The 19,671-nt window shown below is 44.8% G+C and overlaps 1 protein-coding gene across 1 annotated transcript in view; it reads right to left on the bottom strand.

Annotated features, from left to right (window-relative positions):
• Nucleotides 1–19,671, bottom strand: part of COL22A1 (collagen type XXII alpha 1 chain) — a 192,959-nt gene that overhangs the window by 103,352 nt on the left and 69,936 nt on the right. The window contains exons 7-12 of the mRNA XM_081012482.1: nucleotides 16,962–17,237; nucleotides 15,954–16,034; nucleotides 14,504–14,617; nucleotides 8,218–8,262; nucleotides 4,713–4,766; nucleotides 4,065–4,103 (exon numbers count right to left, since the gene is read on the bottom strand). Of these exons, the coding sequence (XP_080868608.1) occupies nucleotides 4,065–4,103; nucleotides 4,713–4,766; nucleotides 8,218–8,262; nucleotides 14,504–14,617; nucleotides 15,954–16,034; nucleotides 16,962–17,237 (609 nt within the window). The remainder of the gene's footprint in view (nucleotides 1–4,064; nucleotides 4,104–4,712; nucleotides 4,767–8,217; nucleotides 8,263–14,503; nucleotides 14,618–15,953; nucleotides 16,035–16,961; nucleotides 17,238–19,671) is intronic.

The following is a 19,671-nucleotide window of genomic DNA, read 5'->3' as shown; positions in this document are numbered from 1 at the left end:
TAATCATTCATAAAGATGACACAGAGAGATGAGACCTCGCTTCCCCTCTTCTCAAACAATCATGTTATTGCTGCTGTCTTTTTAAGCCAGGGTTAGACAAGGTGGTTCTCCTCCAGATGTTGTTGGTCAGGGATCCATCAACATCTGGAGGGTTCCAGGTTCTCCACTCCTAGTGTAAACAGTGAGGGCAGAGAAGCAAAGTGTTTCCTTTTCAAACATCAGCCATCACAACTTCCTGGGTCCCCTTTGCTACCAGGCTGATGGTAGTAGCTACCCAAACCCCAAAGGTGGAAGAAGGTTTCAGAGGGCAGTGCTACTTTCAGAACTATTTCCAATGTGAGAACCTTCTCTGTTGTTATGCTACAAGTGCTACCGTGCCAAGCAATGAACAGATCTTTGCTGGCATCCATCTGTCTCAGGAGACAATAGAGGAGTGCACCCTTTGGAAGTGAAGTCAAACTCTTGGAAGGCTGCGACATCCGCTGTGGCTGTAGATACCGATATGGGAGAGACATGTTTTGTTGCAGCTGGGGCAGATGGAGGCATCTGGTTGTGCTGCTGAAGATGTACCATCATGTTGTTTCATTCTGTGCTCTTCCTCACAGCCATTCCTTCTTTGGTTATTGCTGTGGCTGCACAATTTGACTGTCTGTCTCCAAGCACTGTGGTCATCTGCAAGCAATTCCCACACATGGGGAGATTGATGTTGTCAGCCTCTATGTCACATCTGAGGACATCTTTGGAACACAGAATTGGTCTGCCAACGGGCCTGGTGCCTGAAGCCAGCCCCCCATAGAGCACATCCTTGGGGATCCTGTCATCTTCCATTCTGTGGACATGACCAACCAGCATACTTGTTGCTGAGACAGGAGTTTGAATATGCTGGGAATGTGGGCTTGGGAGAGCACAACTTTGTTTGAGACTCTGTCCTGCCACGTGATGCCCCAAATCTTCCTGACATATTTCTAATCCACATCACTTTTGCACGTGCTTATTCATAAATCTATCCCATTGCATGTTCACATGACTCTGTAAATATATACAGTGGTACCTCAGGTTACATACGCTTCAGGTTACAGACTCCGCTAACCCAGAAATAGTGTTTCAGGTTAAGAACTTTGTTTCAGGATGAGAACAGAAATCGTGCTCCAGCGGCGCGGCGGAAGCAGGAGGCCCCATTAGCTAAAGTGCTGCTTCAGGTTAAGAACAGTTTCAGGTTAAGTACAGACCTCCGGAACGAATTAAGTACTTAACCTGAGGTACCACTGTACATGGAAAGATTTATTTATTTTGAATTATGGTGCTGGAGGAGACACTTGAGAGTCCCATGGACTGCAAGAAGATCAAACCTCTTCATTCTGAAGGAAATCAGCCCTGAGTGCTCACTGGAAGGACAGATCCTGAAGCTGAGGATCCAATACTTTGGCCACCTCATGAGAAGAGAAGACTCCCTGGAAAAGACCCTGATGTTGGGAAAGATGGAGGGCACAAGGAGAAGGGGACGACAGAGGACAAGATGGTTGGATAGTGTTCTTGAAGCTACCAACATGAGTTTGAGCAAACTTCGGGAGGCAGTGGAAGACAGGAGTGCCTGGCGTGCTCTGGTCCATGGGGTCACGAAGAGCCGGAAATGACTAAACGACTAAACAACAACAACAACTATTCATTTAAATATATACTTCAACACACTGTGTTGAATGTATCGTCTCTTAAAATATACCTTTCCATTTTTTTCCTCCAAAGACACCATTTTAGATACATTTCTTATTTTTTTAAAAAAATGAGCCAAGAACTATGTTTTAAATTATGGTGCAAATTCTGATAGATGCGTTCCAGTTTATTTTCAAAGGTTGAAATGTTCTGAGCATCCTCATGCTGCCGTCAGGCTATGAAGAACCATGGATGGTGCAGCTCCTTTTGGGTCTAGGTTCAGGAGGAAGTCCTATAATCCAGAACCTTATTCCCCACAGTTGTCAGAGCTGACAAAGAAGGGGTGATATTGAGAGGAAGAAGCTATCTGTCCTCTGTACTTAGAAGGGAACAAACAGCGGATCACTGAAGTCCAAAGCTCAGGAAACATCTTTTGCTGCATCAGGTAGCTAGGGTTTTGGTGGGCTGGTTCATTTTCTCAGCAACCTTAGCTGCTACTTCAAAGAAACTTCAAAGGAATTTCAGGGGAAGAACAGAGTGTTCCATCAACACCAGCAACTTTTCTTGGGGCCTTTTGTGTATCTCTAGAATGTCAAAGAAAGCCTTTTTTCCAAAGCAATAAATAAATAAAAACACCCACACCTGATGTCAGAACCAAAGAACAGGTCAATAGCATTAGGTGGCAATTCAGCCAGAGAGAGCGTGAGAACAAGTCTGTAATACAGCTGCAGCTGAACGCTCCACAGATCCAAAACCCTTTTTGCATTTTGAAGAGGCGCACAGTTCTTTTTCTAAGCAAAAAGAAAACAGTAGCTGCACTTGGCACAAGCACACATGTGTGCTGATGCCAAACCTGTCAGACAGATGTTGGCAAGATGTGGCCAGCAGCTGCATATCTTCTGAAGTGCTCCCTTGGGTGATGGAGAGCAGTCCCAGGAACTTTCTAGACGCAAAAGGACTAAAACGACACATCTGGATGCTCGTAAATCAGATCAATTGTTGCCTTCACCCTCTTTGGTGCCCAACAGATGCAGCAGACAAAACCTCATACTTGGTCTTTGCCAGTTTTTTATGTAATCTGATCAATAGCCCAGGTTTTAAAATACTGTGTGTGTTTAAACTATCGGGATAATGAATGGAACTCTGCTCATGCACAGGACTTTCAAACCTTCCAGCTGACCCCAACAGGTACCTAACTGGGAAACTGATAAAATACCAGAATTATTAGAATGGAGAATCAAATTTCTTGAATTCGCGGAGATGGCAAAATTAACAGCACCAATTAGAGGCTACTCTAATCAAAAAATTAATAAAGAGTGGGAATGCATTAAGGAATACATGAAAAAAGTCGGTGCTGGAGCTTAAAAATTAATATGCAAAATTTTAAAAAGCGCAAGGAGATAGGATAATAATATATTAAGGATGGAATAACAAATAAAGTGAATAACGCAACAATAACAAAAATAATAGTAGGTAAAGAAGATCGCACACCGGTGGAGGGAAGTACTGGGCTTTGGGGGAGGGAGGTGAAGGGATTAATTGAAATTGTTAAAGATTGGTATAGGACTTAAGAGATTTGAAATTTCATAAAGATTCCAAAAGAAAAGCAGAAAGCAGCAAGAAATATCAAGTGAAGGTATCGGAGAAGAGATCAGCGTAAATGAAAAAATGAGACTTATGGTTTTGTTACATATGATTTTATTTTGGAGTATGTTTGTTTTGGAGTTGTTTGTTGTAAAGAGTGTGTATTATGTGAATAAAATAATAAAGGTGAAGGGGGGAAAAGAAACTCTGGTACTGCTACCCAGGCTTCCTCTAAAACAGGACAGTTGAAACCTAGCTCCATGGTAGGCAGGCCTCAAGGGTTCAGTCCCGGTTTATTGCAATATGAAGGGATCCAATTAGGGATGGGGTAGAAATTCCGTTTTGTTTGCTTTTGAAATGAAGTTACCCAGTAAACAAGACACAAGCTTGAATGCCAGCTATCAGTCACAATTCATGCTTCTCTGAATTTTGTGACACAGTTCTCCAACCACACACACACACAGAGAGAGAGAGAGAGAGAGAGAAGGACAAAAGTATATATATTAAGGGAACGTGGGCATACAAATGCCTATTCATGAAAATGACAAATAACAACAATGCATTGCATTAGGGGAAATCATTTGCAAAAATGTGTGAATTAGGTAAAACTTCATACACACATGGGAGAAATCTAACATAAAATCATATTTACTGTCAAAAATTCTGGTGCTCATAAGATTGTTGTGGAGAGAAAATGAGACTAGGAGCACCATGGATGCTCCTTGGAGAAAGGGGATGATATAATAATAATAATAATAATAATAATAATAATAATAATAATTGCATAGTTAATATTTTTAGAGTTTACCCAGCTTTGAGTATGACCATACCTTTTCTCCTTTCTGTGCCCAGCCAGCTCCTCCTCCACCCTAAATGGAGAGAATAAAGCTACATTTAACACAATAACTATAGCACAAGAATTCTCACAAATCTCACAGTGAGCTGTCACTACCAATGGATGTTCTAAGATATTCTGAGAGCAGCTAAGAGAAAACCAATGATAATGTCAGTTGATCTCAAACACGAGTAGCCCAATGGAAAAGGAAGGCACAGAAGAGGCAGTCCTTGATGGAACATGATGGGACTCAGTAGCTGAGTGACCCTAGAAGTCACCGCATGGGATTTCTTTCACTGGAGGTATAAATTAAGAATCCAGTAGGTGGGATTTGAAAGCAAAGTTACTGCCGCATAGCAGTGGTTGAACTGCAGAACAATTATTTCAAGTGCATGCAATCATTTTCAAACCTTGTGTACTTTGTTTCCCCTTTTTATTGTTGGTTAGCTCTTCTGAGTCCTGCATCTATGATTCACAGATAAAACTTTAAGTCCTGGGTCCAGAATCCAGTTACAAGTAAGTCAACCAGGTGTTATTTGTGATCCCTAGTTTAGTATTACATGCCTATTGTTGTTAGCACATGGTAATGTTAGAACAGGAAGGAAACAATCCAGAATGTCTGAGCTCTGATAAATGTTCTTACTGGTTCTCCTCTTTCTCCCTTTGGGCCAGGAAGTCCAGTTGGTCCAATTTCTCCCTTGACAAAAAAACAACAAAACCAAGTGTTAGCCCAAGAGTACAAGATGCAAGGATCCCCACCCCTGACTTTTATTAGACCAACTAGTAGGGACATCTGAGAATTTCATCAGAATGGGGGAAAGTCTCAGAAATTGTGTCAGCTTGTGTCTCCATCTGCAAACAGGAATGGAATTCGAACAGGTGAATATAGTCTGTATTCGCTGCCATCCTTTTTCCTTTTCAGTCTGCAATTTGCTGCCATTATTTTTGTCAGTATATCACTTATACATTCATCCTCCCCACTGTGAGAACATGATGCTGGAATAGGTGGGCCTTTGGCTGGGCTTTTTTGCATCTTCTTATGATGTGGGTGGCGCTGTGGGTTAAACCACAGAGCCTAGGACTTGCTGATCAGAAGGTCGACAGTTCGAATCCCCGCGACGGGGTGAGCTCCCGTTGCTCGGTCCCTGCTCCTGCCAGCCTAGCAGTTTGAAAGCACATCAAGTTCAAGTAGATAAATAGGTACCACTCTGGCGGGAAGGTAAACAGCATTTCGTTGCGCTGCTCTGGTTCGCCAGAAGCGGCTTAGACATGCTGAACACATGACCCGGTAGCTGTACGCCGGCTCCCTCGGCCAATAAAGTGAGATGAGCGCAGCAACCCCAGAGTCGGTCACGACTGGACCTAATGGTCAGGGGTCCCTTTATCTTTACCTTATGTTCTTATGATGTCAGACAGAAGCTGCCTTAGAGCAGTATCAGTCTGTATATCCACCCAGTCCTGTCTACTCTTACTGGCAGAAGCTTTCTAGAGTCTCAAATGGTGGTATTTCACAGAGCTACTATCCAATCTTTGAAACTGCAGATGTCAGGAAGAGAACCTGGATTTTATGCACCAAAAACATGTGCTCTACTACTGAGCTACAGTTCCTCAACATGTTGTGTTCAATACTCAAAAGTGTGGGCATGCGTGCATAAAATTATTGGTTCCAAAGTGGGCCCTTTAACAATGCAACAAAGAAAGCATGTGATGCAACAGGAAAATAAAGCGCATTTCTCTGCTTCCTGTTCCATTTGCAACCTGCAAAACTGGTTGCAAAAAAAGCTGATCACCCACAGCAAGTCTCTCTATTATTATTATTTTTTCCAGGCTGCTCATAGAAAAGAAAAAGTAATGTCAGAAGGTCTCTTTTTTTCCAATTTTTAAAAGAAGGCTTTTTACATCAGTGTCAAGAGGAACCACTCAATGCCGCTAAGCAGAGATGTAGGCGGATAATCCACTCTGTGTGCTAAGCAGGAATCAGCATTCATCTCTTGGACCATTTTAGAGGAGAGATAGGGCATCCTAAATATAATCAGCTTCTAAAAGGCTCGCTTCCATCCTAGGCACCCCGATAAAGAATTCCATTTCACTTATATTAAACTGATACATTAGCATTTCTAGAGGCCATCGCTGGATCCAAACACTTGGGGAAATGGCAGCCATTTAAAATGCACCCTGTTCTATTGCTGCCAGCCCCTGGTTCGGCTCTTACTGTAATTTCTCATGTCATTGTGCAAAGGGACTCTCATCGGTTAAACTGTCCCTGATTAAAATGGGAAGCTTCTATTTATAGAGCCGGAGAAATGCAAGGCCCAGTCCTGTGGCTGCTTTAAATGGAAATGGGGACGATGGAAACAAAGCTACAGCTCTATACCGTTTTAAACCAATGGATAACCTTGCTTCTAAAAAGTGCATTCTCCCTCTTCTTTTGCCAACCAGCAAAAAGAGGATGCTTAACTCTTTAGCGGGAGAAGGATTTCACGTTATAAGAAAAGCAAGCCTTCATTTTCTCTCCGTCATTCTGTGACATCCAGTGAGACGTATGGGGTGTTAGAGAAGAAGAAGAAGAAGAGTTTAGATTTGATATCCCACTTTATCACTACCCTAAGGAGTCTCAAAGCGGCTAACATTCTCCTTTCCCTTCCTCCCCCACAACAAACACTCTGTGAGGTGAGTGAGGCTGAGAGACTTCAAAGAAGTGTGATTAGCCCAAGGTCACCAAGCAGCTGCATGTGGAGGAGCGGGGAATCAAACCCAGTTCCCCAGATTACGAGTCTACCACTCTTAACCACTACACCACACTGGGTCTAGTACCTCTGGTGGGGGACACATCATGCTCCTCCTGGGGTATTTCATCCACCATTGGTCCCCACCCTGTACTCAGCTCTCTCTTTGACTGGCCGGCTAAACAAGGTGAGGGAAGTCAATGGATCTCAAGTTCTTGGTGAGTTAGGCACTTCCACTGCATGCAAAGACCAGCTCTGGCAGACTGAGCGGACGGCACCGATACTTAGTCCAACGGCCAAGAAATCTGTTTCTGCCCATGCTATAGAAGGAAGTAGAGGACAGATGGGGCTTGACAACCTGGGAAGGTAGCCCATCTAGGAGAAGGAAAACTTGGATCCTAAACCTCCACTGCATTGCAGTATATCTCCAGGAGAAGGAAAAGCCCTAAGAGGTTTGGATAGTGCCTTGTACGTCTCCTTCTGGCAATTCCTACAGCCAAGCTGGTGCCAAACATATTACTCTGCTTTCCTTTGGACTACATCAGTGTTATGTACTAAGCTTGGATTCTAGAACAATAGGCAAATAGGATCCTAGAAAGCAACAACTGATTGGCTTGCAGGAGAAGACCAATCAGGCTCCAGGAGGAAGTTAATCAGCCTATTAGGCTGGTAGGATTGTAGAATGCAACAAATAATTGGCCTGCAGGAAAAGACCAGTCAGGCTCCAGGAGGGAAGCAGAATCAGCCAATCAGACGGGACTCATTGTGTAATTAATGTATATAAAAGCCTGAAGTTTGGGGGGCAATTCAATCACTGTTTTACAAACTGCAATAGAGAGCATGAAATCACTACAGGACTCCGAGGCTGAGAGAGCAGGGTCTTCTTGTCTGTGCAGCCCAGGACTTACATACACACTGCCCAGGATTGCAGCTGTTTTATCTCACCACCAGGGGCACACTCTCAAGTCAATGGATGCCAAGAACAACATGCCTGAAAGCTTCCAGGGCCTGGATATTATACATGCCAAAAAAGTATCTTGAGTATATTGTTGTGGAATTCTGCTACTGAGGTTTGTTGTCTGCTGGAAGCCAATGAACCAGGCAACGGGTAGCACAATATGCTTAAAATCCAATGGCCCATGGAACCCATCATGCAGTGTGAGTGTGACGGAAGTGTGCATGCATGAGAATTTCCAGGGCCATAGCATTTTATAAGCTAAGAGGAAACTGTTGTGAAAACAGGAACTCATGGCAGCAATGCAGCTACATGTCTGCTTCCTCCCCACAATAAAATTGTAGCCCAATTAGAGCCCATATTCTGTTTCGGATTCAGAAGCTACTTAACTTGAATTGATCAAGTTTTTTAAAAAATAAATAAATAAATAAACTAAAAGTCTTGTTGGTTCCTCAGGCAAAACTAACCTTCTGGCCTCTGAGACCTTCAAACCCAGGTAGACCTCTTTCACCCTGAAATGAGAGAGAAATATTATTTATCAACACAATTTCTCATTGCTTCCATCACATTAATATAGCCTTAATTGCTCATGTTAGCAACCATGCAATGCATAAGTACATTGCCTTAGATCAGGGGTTGTCAGCCTGGTTCCTACCACCTACTATGGGTGTTTCAGGATTCTAGGTGGGTGGTAGGGGGTTCTATGGCACAAGCTGTATCCTCCTTCCATCGAGCACTGGTGGGCGGTAAGGTATAAAAAAGTTGACTACCCCTTTATTGTCTTAGATAATATACTAGACCTCAACCTGGGATCCCCTAATATGACCACCTGCCTAGCCAACATGAGCACCATGAGAGTAAATTAATATAGGATGACCAATATGAGTTTGCAAAATAAAGACTATTACTTCCTACTAATTCTTTCTTGGACCATAAAGAAGGCTGATCGCCGAAGAATTGATGCTTTTGAATTATGGTGCTGGAGGAGACTATTGAGAGTCCCGTGGACTACAAGAAGATCAAACGCATCCATTCTTAAGGAAATTAGCCCTGAGTGCTCACTGGAAGGACAGATCCTGAAGCTGAGACTCCAATACTTTGGCCACCTCATGAGAAGAGAAGACTCCCTGGAAAAGACCCTGATGTTGGGAAAGATGGAGGGCACAAGGAGAAGGGGACGACAGAGGATGAGATGGCTGGACAGGGTTCTCGAAGCTACAAACATGAGTCTGACCAAACTGCGGGAGGCAGTGGAAGACAGGAGTGCCTGGCGTGCTCTGGTCCATTGGGTCACAAAGAGTCGGACACGACTAAATGACTAAACAACAACAACAACAACAATTCTTTCTTTCCTTTTCTCTTTCTTTCTTTCTGTTTGAATTCTCAGAAAATTTGCTGTCCTTGTTATGCCCAACTTCCTTCCAGGAGAGAATATTTAGGGCAGTAGTCATAAGGCATTGACTGTTAGGATATTTCCGTTCCACCTTAAAAGGGAGCAGGCTTTGTGAGTAACAGAGTCTGTGCATGTCCTGTTCACAGGATGTTTATGCTTGCTGTTTCCTTTCGTTTTCAGTCGGGTCGAGATGATGACTCAGAACGGTCATGTTTTTCTTTGTTCTGTTCAACGCTAAATAAAGTCTGTAAATATGCTCTTCTGCTCTTCTGCGGTGCAAGCTTTCTGGCTGTGTTTCTGCTGATAAAGGATGTGCACGAGCCTGGAATGTGGCAGTCAATTTCCAAGGCTTCGTGTCGCTAATTGCTGGATCTGCGTGGCTACAGAGATCGATGGACGTCCGGCAGCCGGCTTGGGGCTCAGATGGACGCTATCTCCCTGGCAGTATCCCAACAACAAGGTTATGGGCCCAGATTCACAGCACCGACAGGAGAGTAAAGCTGCAACAGACTGCGTTTGAGAGGTATGTCAAAAGCGAAAGAGAGGTTTTTCTCTGTTTACCTTGGAAGGAGCCTTTGGAACTCCGGCAGATTAATGGCTCTGAGAGCCAAGCCAGAGAGTTTGTGATTAATGGGCTGCCAAGATAAGGAGTCTTTGAAGGCATAAGAGACTCCCGGCTCAAAGGAAAAGCTGAAATGGAGTTTTTCCAAGCTTCTCAGGCTGAGGAGTGCCCAAAGTTAAATCGGCACAATTATGAAACCTGGGCAAAATGGTGTGAATCTTTGCTGCGTCAGTTTGGAGTGTGGCATACTGTGTCTGAAGCCCCTCCAGTTCCTCTGACAGATAGATGGAGGGCCGCTAATTCGAAGGCGATTGACATAATCGTCTTGTCCGTCTCTCTGGAGGATATAAAGACGCTAGCTGGCAATCTGACTGCACGTGGCATGTGGAATGCTTTGATGAAAGCTCACAAGCCAGTCATCCCAGCCCAGAATTTGACTGCATCGGAGGTCCTAGCTGTTTCCCAGAATGCGAGTGAATGCAGGGATGCTGAGGGCACCGGTTGCAAGCTGCAGGGGGAGCTGACCGTCACGTCATCCCAGGCAGCATTCCAGCCTCCAGGGGGAGCCAAGGAGTCGGCAGCTGAGAGCTCTGTTTCTCGTGGGAACCAAGGTCATCGTCTTTGCAGAGGCCGGAAGGCCAGAGGTAAACAAAGACAGATGCCTGCAGATGGCCAGAAGCAGAGGGAGGGTGAAGAGCCCGCGCCAGGGAAAAACAAAGATGTGTTTGCTGGCACTGCTTCACCAAAGGCTAAAGGCACGTCTGCTGACCAGAAGCAGGGGGCAAGCTGCAAAAGCCCACGCCAGTGGAAAACAAGGCTATGTTTGCTGGCACTGCTTCACCAAAGGCTAAAGGCATGTCTGGTGGCCAGGAGCAGCAGGGGGGCAAGCTGAAAAGGCCCACGCCGAAGGAAAACAAGGGTTTGCTTGCTGAAAAGACTGCTCCAACAGCCAAAGGCAGATTTATTATCGATTCAGGTGCGAGCCGCCACGTTTCGAAGGACCGCCATCTCTTTATCTCCTTCAAGCCTCAGGAAGGTGAGATCCACCTGGCTGACGGAAGGACGTTGCAAATCGCAGGAGAAGGGACTGTGAAACTTGCAAGTTTGCACACAACCATCAGTGGTGTACTTTATGTTCCAGGCGCTGCAAGCAACTTGCTAAGTGTCCCACAGCTTACTGGGCGTGGTTTTCAGATTTCCTTCAAGAGGAGCGTCTGTGTCATCAGTAAAGGCAAAGAGGACTATTTGCATGCAAAGTTTATGGATGGTTTGTTCCATATAACTTATGATGACACTGCTGTTGTATCTAATGCTGATTCTTGTTGTGTTGCACAAACTAACCAAGTTCTTCATGCAGGATGCATTCATGATGCACATCGAAAGTTTGGTCATCTCTCTTGGAAGGCACTGGCCAAGATGCCAGAGGTGGTTGAGGGTTTGAACATCAAACCCTGTAAATTTCACATGAAATGTGTATCTTGTGCAGAGAACAAGGTGAAGGTTGCTCCAAAAGGCAAGGAATCTAGCAGGCAGGCTTCCAAGCCCTACCAGCTAGTTCATGCGGACCTGGTTGGTCCACTTACGCCCTCTTTAGGGGGAGCAAGGTACTTCATGGTTCTAATTGATTCTTTTTCCAGGTACATTCATGTGTTTTTGCTCGAACAGAAATCGCAAGCGTTTCCGAAGTTTAAGGCATTCTGTGCTTGGCTGGAGAATGCCCACGGCAAACGTATCGGTTGTTTGTTTACCGATCGAGGCGGGGAGTTCACTTCTCAGCAGTTTGAAGCTTTCCTGACTGAGAAGGGAATCCAGCATGACATGTCAACGCCCAGATCGCCATGGATGAATGGGCTTGCGGAGCGAGCAAATCAGACATTGCTGCAAGGAATGAAAACCTTGTTGCATGATGCCAATCTCCCTGATAAGTTTTGGGGGGAAGCTTTGGGGAATTTTGTTTACAGTTTTAATCGCAGATTGTCATCACCCATTGGCTGTACCCCCTATGAGAAGATGTTTGGCAAGAAACCCAACACCAAACACATGAGAATCTTTGGTTCTGACATGTGGGTACACTCCCCACAAACCAACAAGCTTGGGAAGCGTGGGGCACATGGTTTGTTCATGGGGTACGAAAAAGGTGCATACAGGGTATGGATGACTAACTCTAAGTCCATTAAGTTCACAAGGAGTGTTGAGTACAATCCTAAGTGGGGGGAAAATGTGGGAATTTTCCAGAGTTACCCAGAGGAGGATGAAGGTGATGTCAAGCAAGCAGCTAAAGCTGAGGAAGCTGCTGAGGATGATGATGATGAGGATGATGATGATGATCAGAGTTCGGATTCCAGTTCAGTGGGCGGTGCTGCTGCTGGTGTCAGTGACAGTGATGACACAGCAGACTACCAGAGCGCAAAGGCCTCAGTCAGACCATCTGATGCGTCTGACAATGAACTGGAAGAACCACTGTTCACCATTGGTCAATTTTCTCCTAAGAAGGAGGAGATGAGTCCAGAAGACTTGCGTCTAGTACGTAGGTCTGAAAGGGCGACCAAAGGCAGACCTCCAAAGAGGTATGCTGATGAGTTTGCTAAGACAGCAACTGCTGTTCTTAGTAGCTCAGAGAAGGTGTGGGAACCTTCAAGCTTCAAAGAGGTTCAGGAGTTAACCTCTAAAGATGCTGAGCCTTGGCTTAATGCCATGAAGGCTGAAGTTGATTCCTTGAACAGGAACCAAACTTGGGAACTGGTACCGGTAGTCCCAGGAATGAGACTGGTTGGCAGCAAATGGGTCTTCAAGGCCAAAACAGACCAGAATGGCAAGGTAGTCAGACACAAAGCCAGATTGGTTGCCAGAGGTTTTTCACAGGTACCAGGACAGGATTACCACGAGACCTACTCACCCACAGTCAAATATGAGAGCATTCGGCTGATGCTCAAGGTCGCTGCGGAGGAGAAACTGCATGTTTCCCATCATGACATTAATACAGCTTTTTTGTACGGGATTTTGAACGAGGAGCTGTTTATGCTTCCACCTGATGGGATGGAGATACAGAAGGGAATGGTCTGTAAACTGCGGAAATCCTTATATGGTCTCAAGCAGAGTGCCAGGTGTTGGAACACAAAACTCACTGAGACGTTGCTTTCTCTAGGTTTTCACCAGGGCAAAGCTGATCCATGTGTGTTTGTCAAGGAGGAGGGGCAAAACAAACTGTATTGTTTATGTTTTGTTGATGATCTTCTGATGTTTTGGAAGAATCAGGCTTCCTACCAAAGCACCCTAGCTCAGCTGAAGGAGCACTTTGACATGAAGGATCTTGGTGAGGTATCCAACTATCTTTCTCTGCAGGTGGAGAAGGACCAAACAGGTAATTTTCTGGTACACCAAACACAGAAAATTGCTGATGTGTTAACCAGGTTGAATTTGGTTGATGCAAACCCAGCAGACACACCGATGGTGACAGGTTACCAGGTAGACAGTACTGCTGAAGCGTTTTCTGACACAACGCTGTACAGATGCATTCTAGGCAAGCTGAATTTCATTGCCAGATGTTCAAGACCTGACATAGCTGTAAGCTGTAATCTGCTTAGCAGACATGCCAACAATCCTACAGTTCAGGATTGGAAAGCTCTGAAGCGCATAGCCCGCTATTTGAAAGGGACTATGCACTACAGGCTGAGGTTCACCAGTCAGAAGACTGGAGGTCTTGAAATCTTTGCTGATGCAAGTTTTGGAAGTGACACCACAGATGGTACAAGCACTTCTGGAGTATGCTACATGTACAACCACTGCCTGTTTGACTGGTTGTGCAAGAAGCAGACGACAGTGAGCCTAAGTTCCTGTGAAGCAGAACTCAATGCTCTGTCATTTTCACTCATGGATTGTGAATGGTTGATGCAACTGTTTAAGGACATCGGGGTTTCTGTGAAATGTCCTGTACAAGTGTATCAAGACAATAGATCTTGTTTGGCTTTGCTGAACTCCGAGAGTTGCAAGCAAAGAACCAAGTACTTGCAGATTAAGCTACATCGTGCAAGAGAGTGTATTCAAAAGGGACTGATTCAGGTGTCCTACATGCCAGGAAATGAAATTCCTGCTGATCTGTTGTCTAAGGTTGTTAACAAAGAACAACTTAAGGTTTATGTACAAAGGTTGCAATTGGGTTGAACCACAGGTACTACAGGTTACACGGAAAGGGGGAGGATGTTAGGATATTTCCGTTCCACCTTAAAAGGGAGCAGGCTTTGTGAGTAACAGAGTCTGCGCATGTCCTGTTCACAGGATGTTTATGCTTGCTGTTTCCTTTCGTTTTCAGTCGGGTCGAGATGATGACTCAGAACGGTCATGTTTTTCTTTGTTCTGTTCAACGCTAAATAAAGTCTGTAAATATGCTCTTCTGCTCTTCTGCGGTGCAAGCTTTCTGGCTGTGTTTCTGCTGATAAAGGATGTGCACGAGCCTGGAATGTGGCAGTCAATTTCCAAGGCTTCGTGTCGCTAATTGCTGGATCTGCGTGGCTACAGAGATCGATGGACGTCCGGCAGCCAGCTTGGGGCTCAGATGGACGCTATCTCCCTGGCAGTATCCCAACATTGACCTCACAAAACACAATGTTAATATACAATCCATATCTAAAAACCATCTCGAGAGTTTGGGAAGGTGACTTTGGAAGAATCCACATGCAAAGAATCTCATGCACAGAGTTAATAGTGTTGATTAATGATAAAGTCATAATATTATATTTATCTTGATTACTACAATGAAAGTCTTACTGGGGGGAGGGACACTTCTGATTCAAATACACACCTTTTCTCCAGGTGGACAGGAGCAGTTGACTGTCTTGATATGGCCGACCTGTTCACTTCCAACAGTGGTTGCTATTTCAAGCGGAGGAGCATCTGTAACAACCGTCACTTGGCACTGTAGCCAGAACAGGTCAGGAATAGCACATATCAGGAACATGTTTCTTGTTAAATTATTTGCAGTTTAACTGCAGCTGAGCTGAAACCTACCCACATTTTCTTGATCTCCACCCCACAAAATAAACACTTCCCTTTTGCTGTCCCCTCTCACAGGGTGCATTACAGAGATGTTCACTTGTTCGTTTATATTGTCCTTCCATTTAAATGGTTTTCAATTTTCCCAGTGACATCACCATTAGCTAAATCTGGTTGATGATGTGTCATCAGGCACCCTCATGTTTATGACATGTTTTCTTATTGGCTGGGATCACCATATGACCAATGTATACACACGGATAAAGAACGGGGGGAAATGGTACCAAAGCAGAGAAAGCCAGAGGAATCAATGTCACCCAACAGGATAGTGCTAGTTTTTAAAGAAAAAGGTTTGCACAATCTAAGTCATTTTTGTGTGTGAGAGAGAGAGAGAGTGGGGGGGGGGGGACACGTCAACCTGCAGAACTTACTCTTTTACCTCCAATTAAAAAAATTAAGCCTTGTCAGCAGTCTTCTAAACTCTTCTGAAAGGACCATTGACCATAATGAAGCATAGTGAATGACATGACCCCATCATAATATTATCCTACGTATTTGCTATCTCCTTTTTTCCCACGAGATAATTATTATTATTATTATTATTATTATTTATTTATTTATATCCTGCCCTCCCCAGCCGAAGCCGGGCTCAGAGCAGCCAACAACAATAAAAGCAACACAGTTCACATAAAATCACAATCAATCAATTGAAATGCATTCTAAAATCAAATCATTCTAAAATCAAATCAAAATCAAATCAATGGCAACCATTGGGCTAGAGTTCTGTGAGGATTACCGAAGGAGGGGGTCAGACTGTGCCTTAGCCAAAGGCCTGGTGGAACAGCTCTGTCTTGCAGGCCCTGCAGAAAGATGTCAAGTCCCGCAGGGCCCTAGTCTCTTGTGACAAAGCGTTCCACCAGATCGCGGCCATGTCCAAAAAAGCCCTGGCTCTGGTTGAGACCAGCCTAACCTCCCTGTGGCCTGGGACCTCCAAGATGTTTTTGTTTGAAGACCGTAAGGTCCTCCATGGGACATACCAGGAGAGGCGGTCCTGTAAGTACGAGGGTCCTAGGCCATACAGGGCTTTAAAGGTTAAAACCATAAAACTATAAAAACTACTCCTCATTATTGATCTTAATGTACGGTTCCAGAATATAGCTCCATTTTGGATAGCAGATTTCAATGAATGTGCACACTCTTCTACACACACACACACACACACACACACACCAAGACACATGTAATAGATCTAAACTTACAGGACCGGAGGGAATGTCACAGCAAGTTTCCAGTTCAGCATGACGTGAATCACAGTAAATAACCATCCGCTGAAGGTCAAACTATGGAAAAAGGAAATCACGAAAGTCAGCACTCAAGGAAGCAGGCTAGCAGCCTTTGCTCCCTTTTGGTTTGTGTTTGTGGCACACAATCACCTGGGTGATGTGCAACAGAGAACAACTTTGTATAGGACACATACAACATCCCCACAAAAACAAAGAAAGTGGGAACAGAAGTACAAATGTCTATGCTGCCCAGTTATGCTGGGAGGTCCAACACATGTAGGGATACTGTAGAAGATATGTGGATAATTGGAATCAATGTGAAGGATGCTGGCACAGTACTGGGTGTGGAAGCTGGGGATGGGCATGTATGTTGTGCAAAAGTAATTTGGAGAAAATAGCAGGGCCGGCATTCTCATCATCCAGTGTTCAGAATCTCAAAATGGCCATTCCTGTCCTCTGTGACAGGACTCCTTTGAAATCCATGCCAAAATATTTAGAACAAATAAACGTCAACATACTGATAAGCTTCCACTTGACTATTATTATTTTAACCACTATGGTTTTGGTGCGTTGACTTTTTCTGGAATATTGTGTTTCTAAATTTGAAATTTCACATTCTCAGACAGAAAAGATAAAAAGGACTGCCTTTCCTTTGAAAGAGCAATTGGTTTGTTTACTGAATGGCAAGGGATCTGACAGTTAAAAGCAGCATCTTTAGAAAGAACGATCATTGGTTTTCTGCAAAATGTACCTCTGCTTACATGCAACTGAATGATCAATTTAATGTGAGCAGGGGGGAAGCAGCCCAAATGGCAGATCCCTTAAAATATATTTAATGGACTGACATCTGTAGAAATCAGTGATGTCAAAGAAGAAACAGATTTTGCCATCACAACATCACAGTAGAATGGCGCAGCAGGCAGATCTTTTGGTTCCCTCTCAATCCATTTTCCTAACTGAAAAACCTGCATACTTGGTACCTACGTCAATGGGCACGCTGTCGTAGAGGCGCTTGCCAATCACAGTCTTCCCTTGGATGTCAATATTTTCCCTGTCTTCAATAGGCAGCGTCTGTACCAGCTTGCAGTCGATGTACAAGGAGACGCTGTCGGACTGGATGCTCAGCGCTATCTTATGCCAGTTGCGATCAAAGAGGTCACTGACTCGGCCATGTCGAAAGACCACTCTCACAGCGTCCTTGGTGAGTCCGATAGCGTTGTACTCCAAAGCTTTATTTTCACCATCCAGTCTGATAGACACCTTTACGGGGGTGGGGGGGACAGCAATATAGATAAAATAGCAGTTAGGACTTTTTAAACTGATAATTGTTAGGGCAAATGGGGACAAGGAAACAGGCATAAGACTTCTGAATAAAATACATGATTAAACACAGATAATGGATGGATAAAAAACTAATAATTAAAACAGATAAGGGCTAAAAACCAACAAAAACACGCAGTTAAAACAACTGTAAGTGCATAAGAACTAAAAGACTCACAGATAAAACAACTATAAGAGGCTGCAGAGTAGAAGCCTCTTAAATAGAGGACACTCACAACATTAAAATCTGCTGTGCAAATATGGTTAAAACAGACAATTAAAACAATGTACAACACTAAATTTAGAAACAATGTACAACCCTAAACTGTCCCAGGGAGTTGACTCAGAATCACCCATGAAACTGTGTTTGGGGCTTTTCATGCCGGACTATTTTGAGTTGGGCGATGGTCCGGGCCTACAGATCTGTACACAGAATCTGGTGACCATCCAGGTCATCTTCTGATCTTTGCTCAACAGCAAAAGGTCAAATTTTTGCTTTTGCGGGAGGTCGGCGAGCCTCACCAGTAGGGGATCCATGATCTTACTATGTGCCTCTTTATAAAAGGGACATCTAAAGAACAAGTGTTCTGGGCTTCCTATCTCTCCCAATGGACAGGTGCAAAGTCTCTGAGCATACGGTACTCTTCTAAAGGCTCCATCCAGGACCGGCGAGGGAAGAGCTGAGCTTCTGGTGAGTGTGAAGGCCCTTCTTGCATCCCTAGATACGAGAAAGAAGAGATATGCTGCCGGTGCGGCTATATATCTCTCAATTTCTCCAAATCTATAGTTGGGGCACCTTGCACAGTCCTGTTGTCTCTCAGTGTCTAATATTCTTTGCCTGACCGTAGCTTTTGCCTGGTCCAAGCCCAGACTTAGGTGATAGACACCTTTATGGGGGGGGGGACAGCAATACACAAATCGATGGTAAAATCGATGGTAAATCGATTGTTTGGAAAACGGATGTCAGGCTGGCAGATGTGGGTCATTGTAAGAACATAAAAAGAGCTATGCTTTTGATCAGATCAAATCTACCACAGGGCCATCTTTAGCATATGCGCCACTGGGGTGCAAAGATCCGCCCAGCACCCCCAAATTTAATTTAGCCCCCAAATTAACTTTTATTATGCCTTATGTCACTACTGGGACACGGGTGGCGCTGTGGGTTAAACCACAGAGCCTAGGACTTGCCAATCAGAAGGTCGGCAGTTTGAATCCCCACGACGGGGTGAGCTCCCGTTGCTCGGTCCCTGCTCCTGCTAACCTAGCAGTTCGAAAGCACATCAAAGTGCAAGTAGATAAATAGGTACCACTCCGGTGGGAAGGTAAACAGCATTTCTGTGTGCTGCTCTGGTTTGCCAGAAGCGGCTTAGTCATGCTGGCCACATGACCCGGAAGCTGTACGCCGGCTCCCTCGGCCAATAAAGTGAGATGAGTGCCGCAACCCCAGAGTTGGCCACGACTGGACCTAATGGTCAGGGGTCCCTTTACCTTTTTATGTCACTATTATCATTTGATAAATAGCGCTCATGCCTGCGCAGCTCCAAAAGGAGTTCTTTTGTGTGTGGTTTGTTTAAAACCAGCTTTTCTAAAGAAGACAAAGAACACATTGGGAATCAGCGCAAAGACTCCATGCATGTGCTTACGGTCATAGGGAGGTGTCTGAAAGATGAGACAGGTGGGCATTGTGCGCATGCGTGGGAGAGCCAACCTGGGCAGCCTTTCATTGTGGGAGCAAGCTTATTTCTAGAGGAGCTGGGAGGGCCCTTATGAGCGCGCATATAAGAGTTCTTCCTCCAGAGCCTGTGAGAACTCCCATTGCTAGATAGGCACATTCTCTTTCTGTCTGCCTCTTTCACTCTACGTGGGGCTGCCCTTGAGACTGACCCAGAAACTCCAGCGGGTGCAGAATGCCGCGGCGAGACTCCTTATGGGGTCTTCGCTGTGAGATCACATTCATCCGGTACTATACCAGCTGCACTGGCTCCCGGTAGAGTACAGGATCATGTTTAAGGTGCTGGTTTTAACCTTTAAAGCCCTATACGGCCTAGGACCCTCGTACCTACGGGACCGCCTCTCCTGGTATGCCCCACAGAGGAACCTACGGTCTGCAAATAAAAACATCCTGAAGGTCCCAGGCCTCAGAGAGGTTTGGCTGGCCTCAACTAGAGCCAGGGCTTTCTCGGCTGCGGCTCCAATCTGGTGGAACTCTCTGTCACAAGAGACTAGGGGCCTGCGGGACCTGACATCTTTCCGCAGGGCCTGCAAGACAGAGTTGTTCCACCAGGCCTTTGGTCAGGGCGCAGCCTGACTCCCTCCTCTGGCAACCTGCACAGAATTTTGCTTAACGGTTGCCATTAATTTGATTTTAATTAAT

This window comes from Podarcis pityusensis (assembly GCF_964106645.2).
Source record: "Podarcis pityusensis genome assembly, chromosome: 7".
Lineage (NCBI taxonomy): Eukaryota > Metazoa > Chordata > Lepidosauria > Squamata > Lacertidae > Podarcis > Podarcis pityusensis.
Note: the sequence above shows the minus strand (reverse complement) of the source record. Positions and strands in the feature narration are given on the sequence as shown.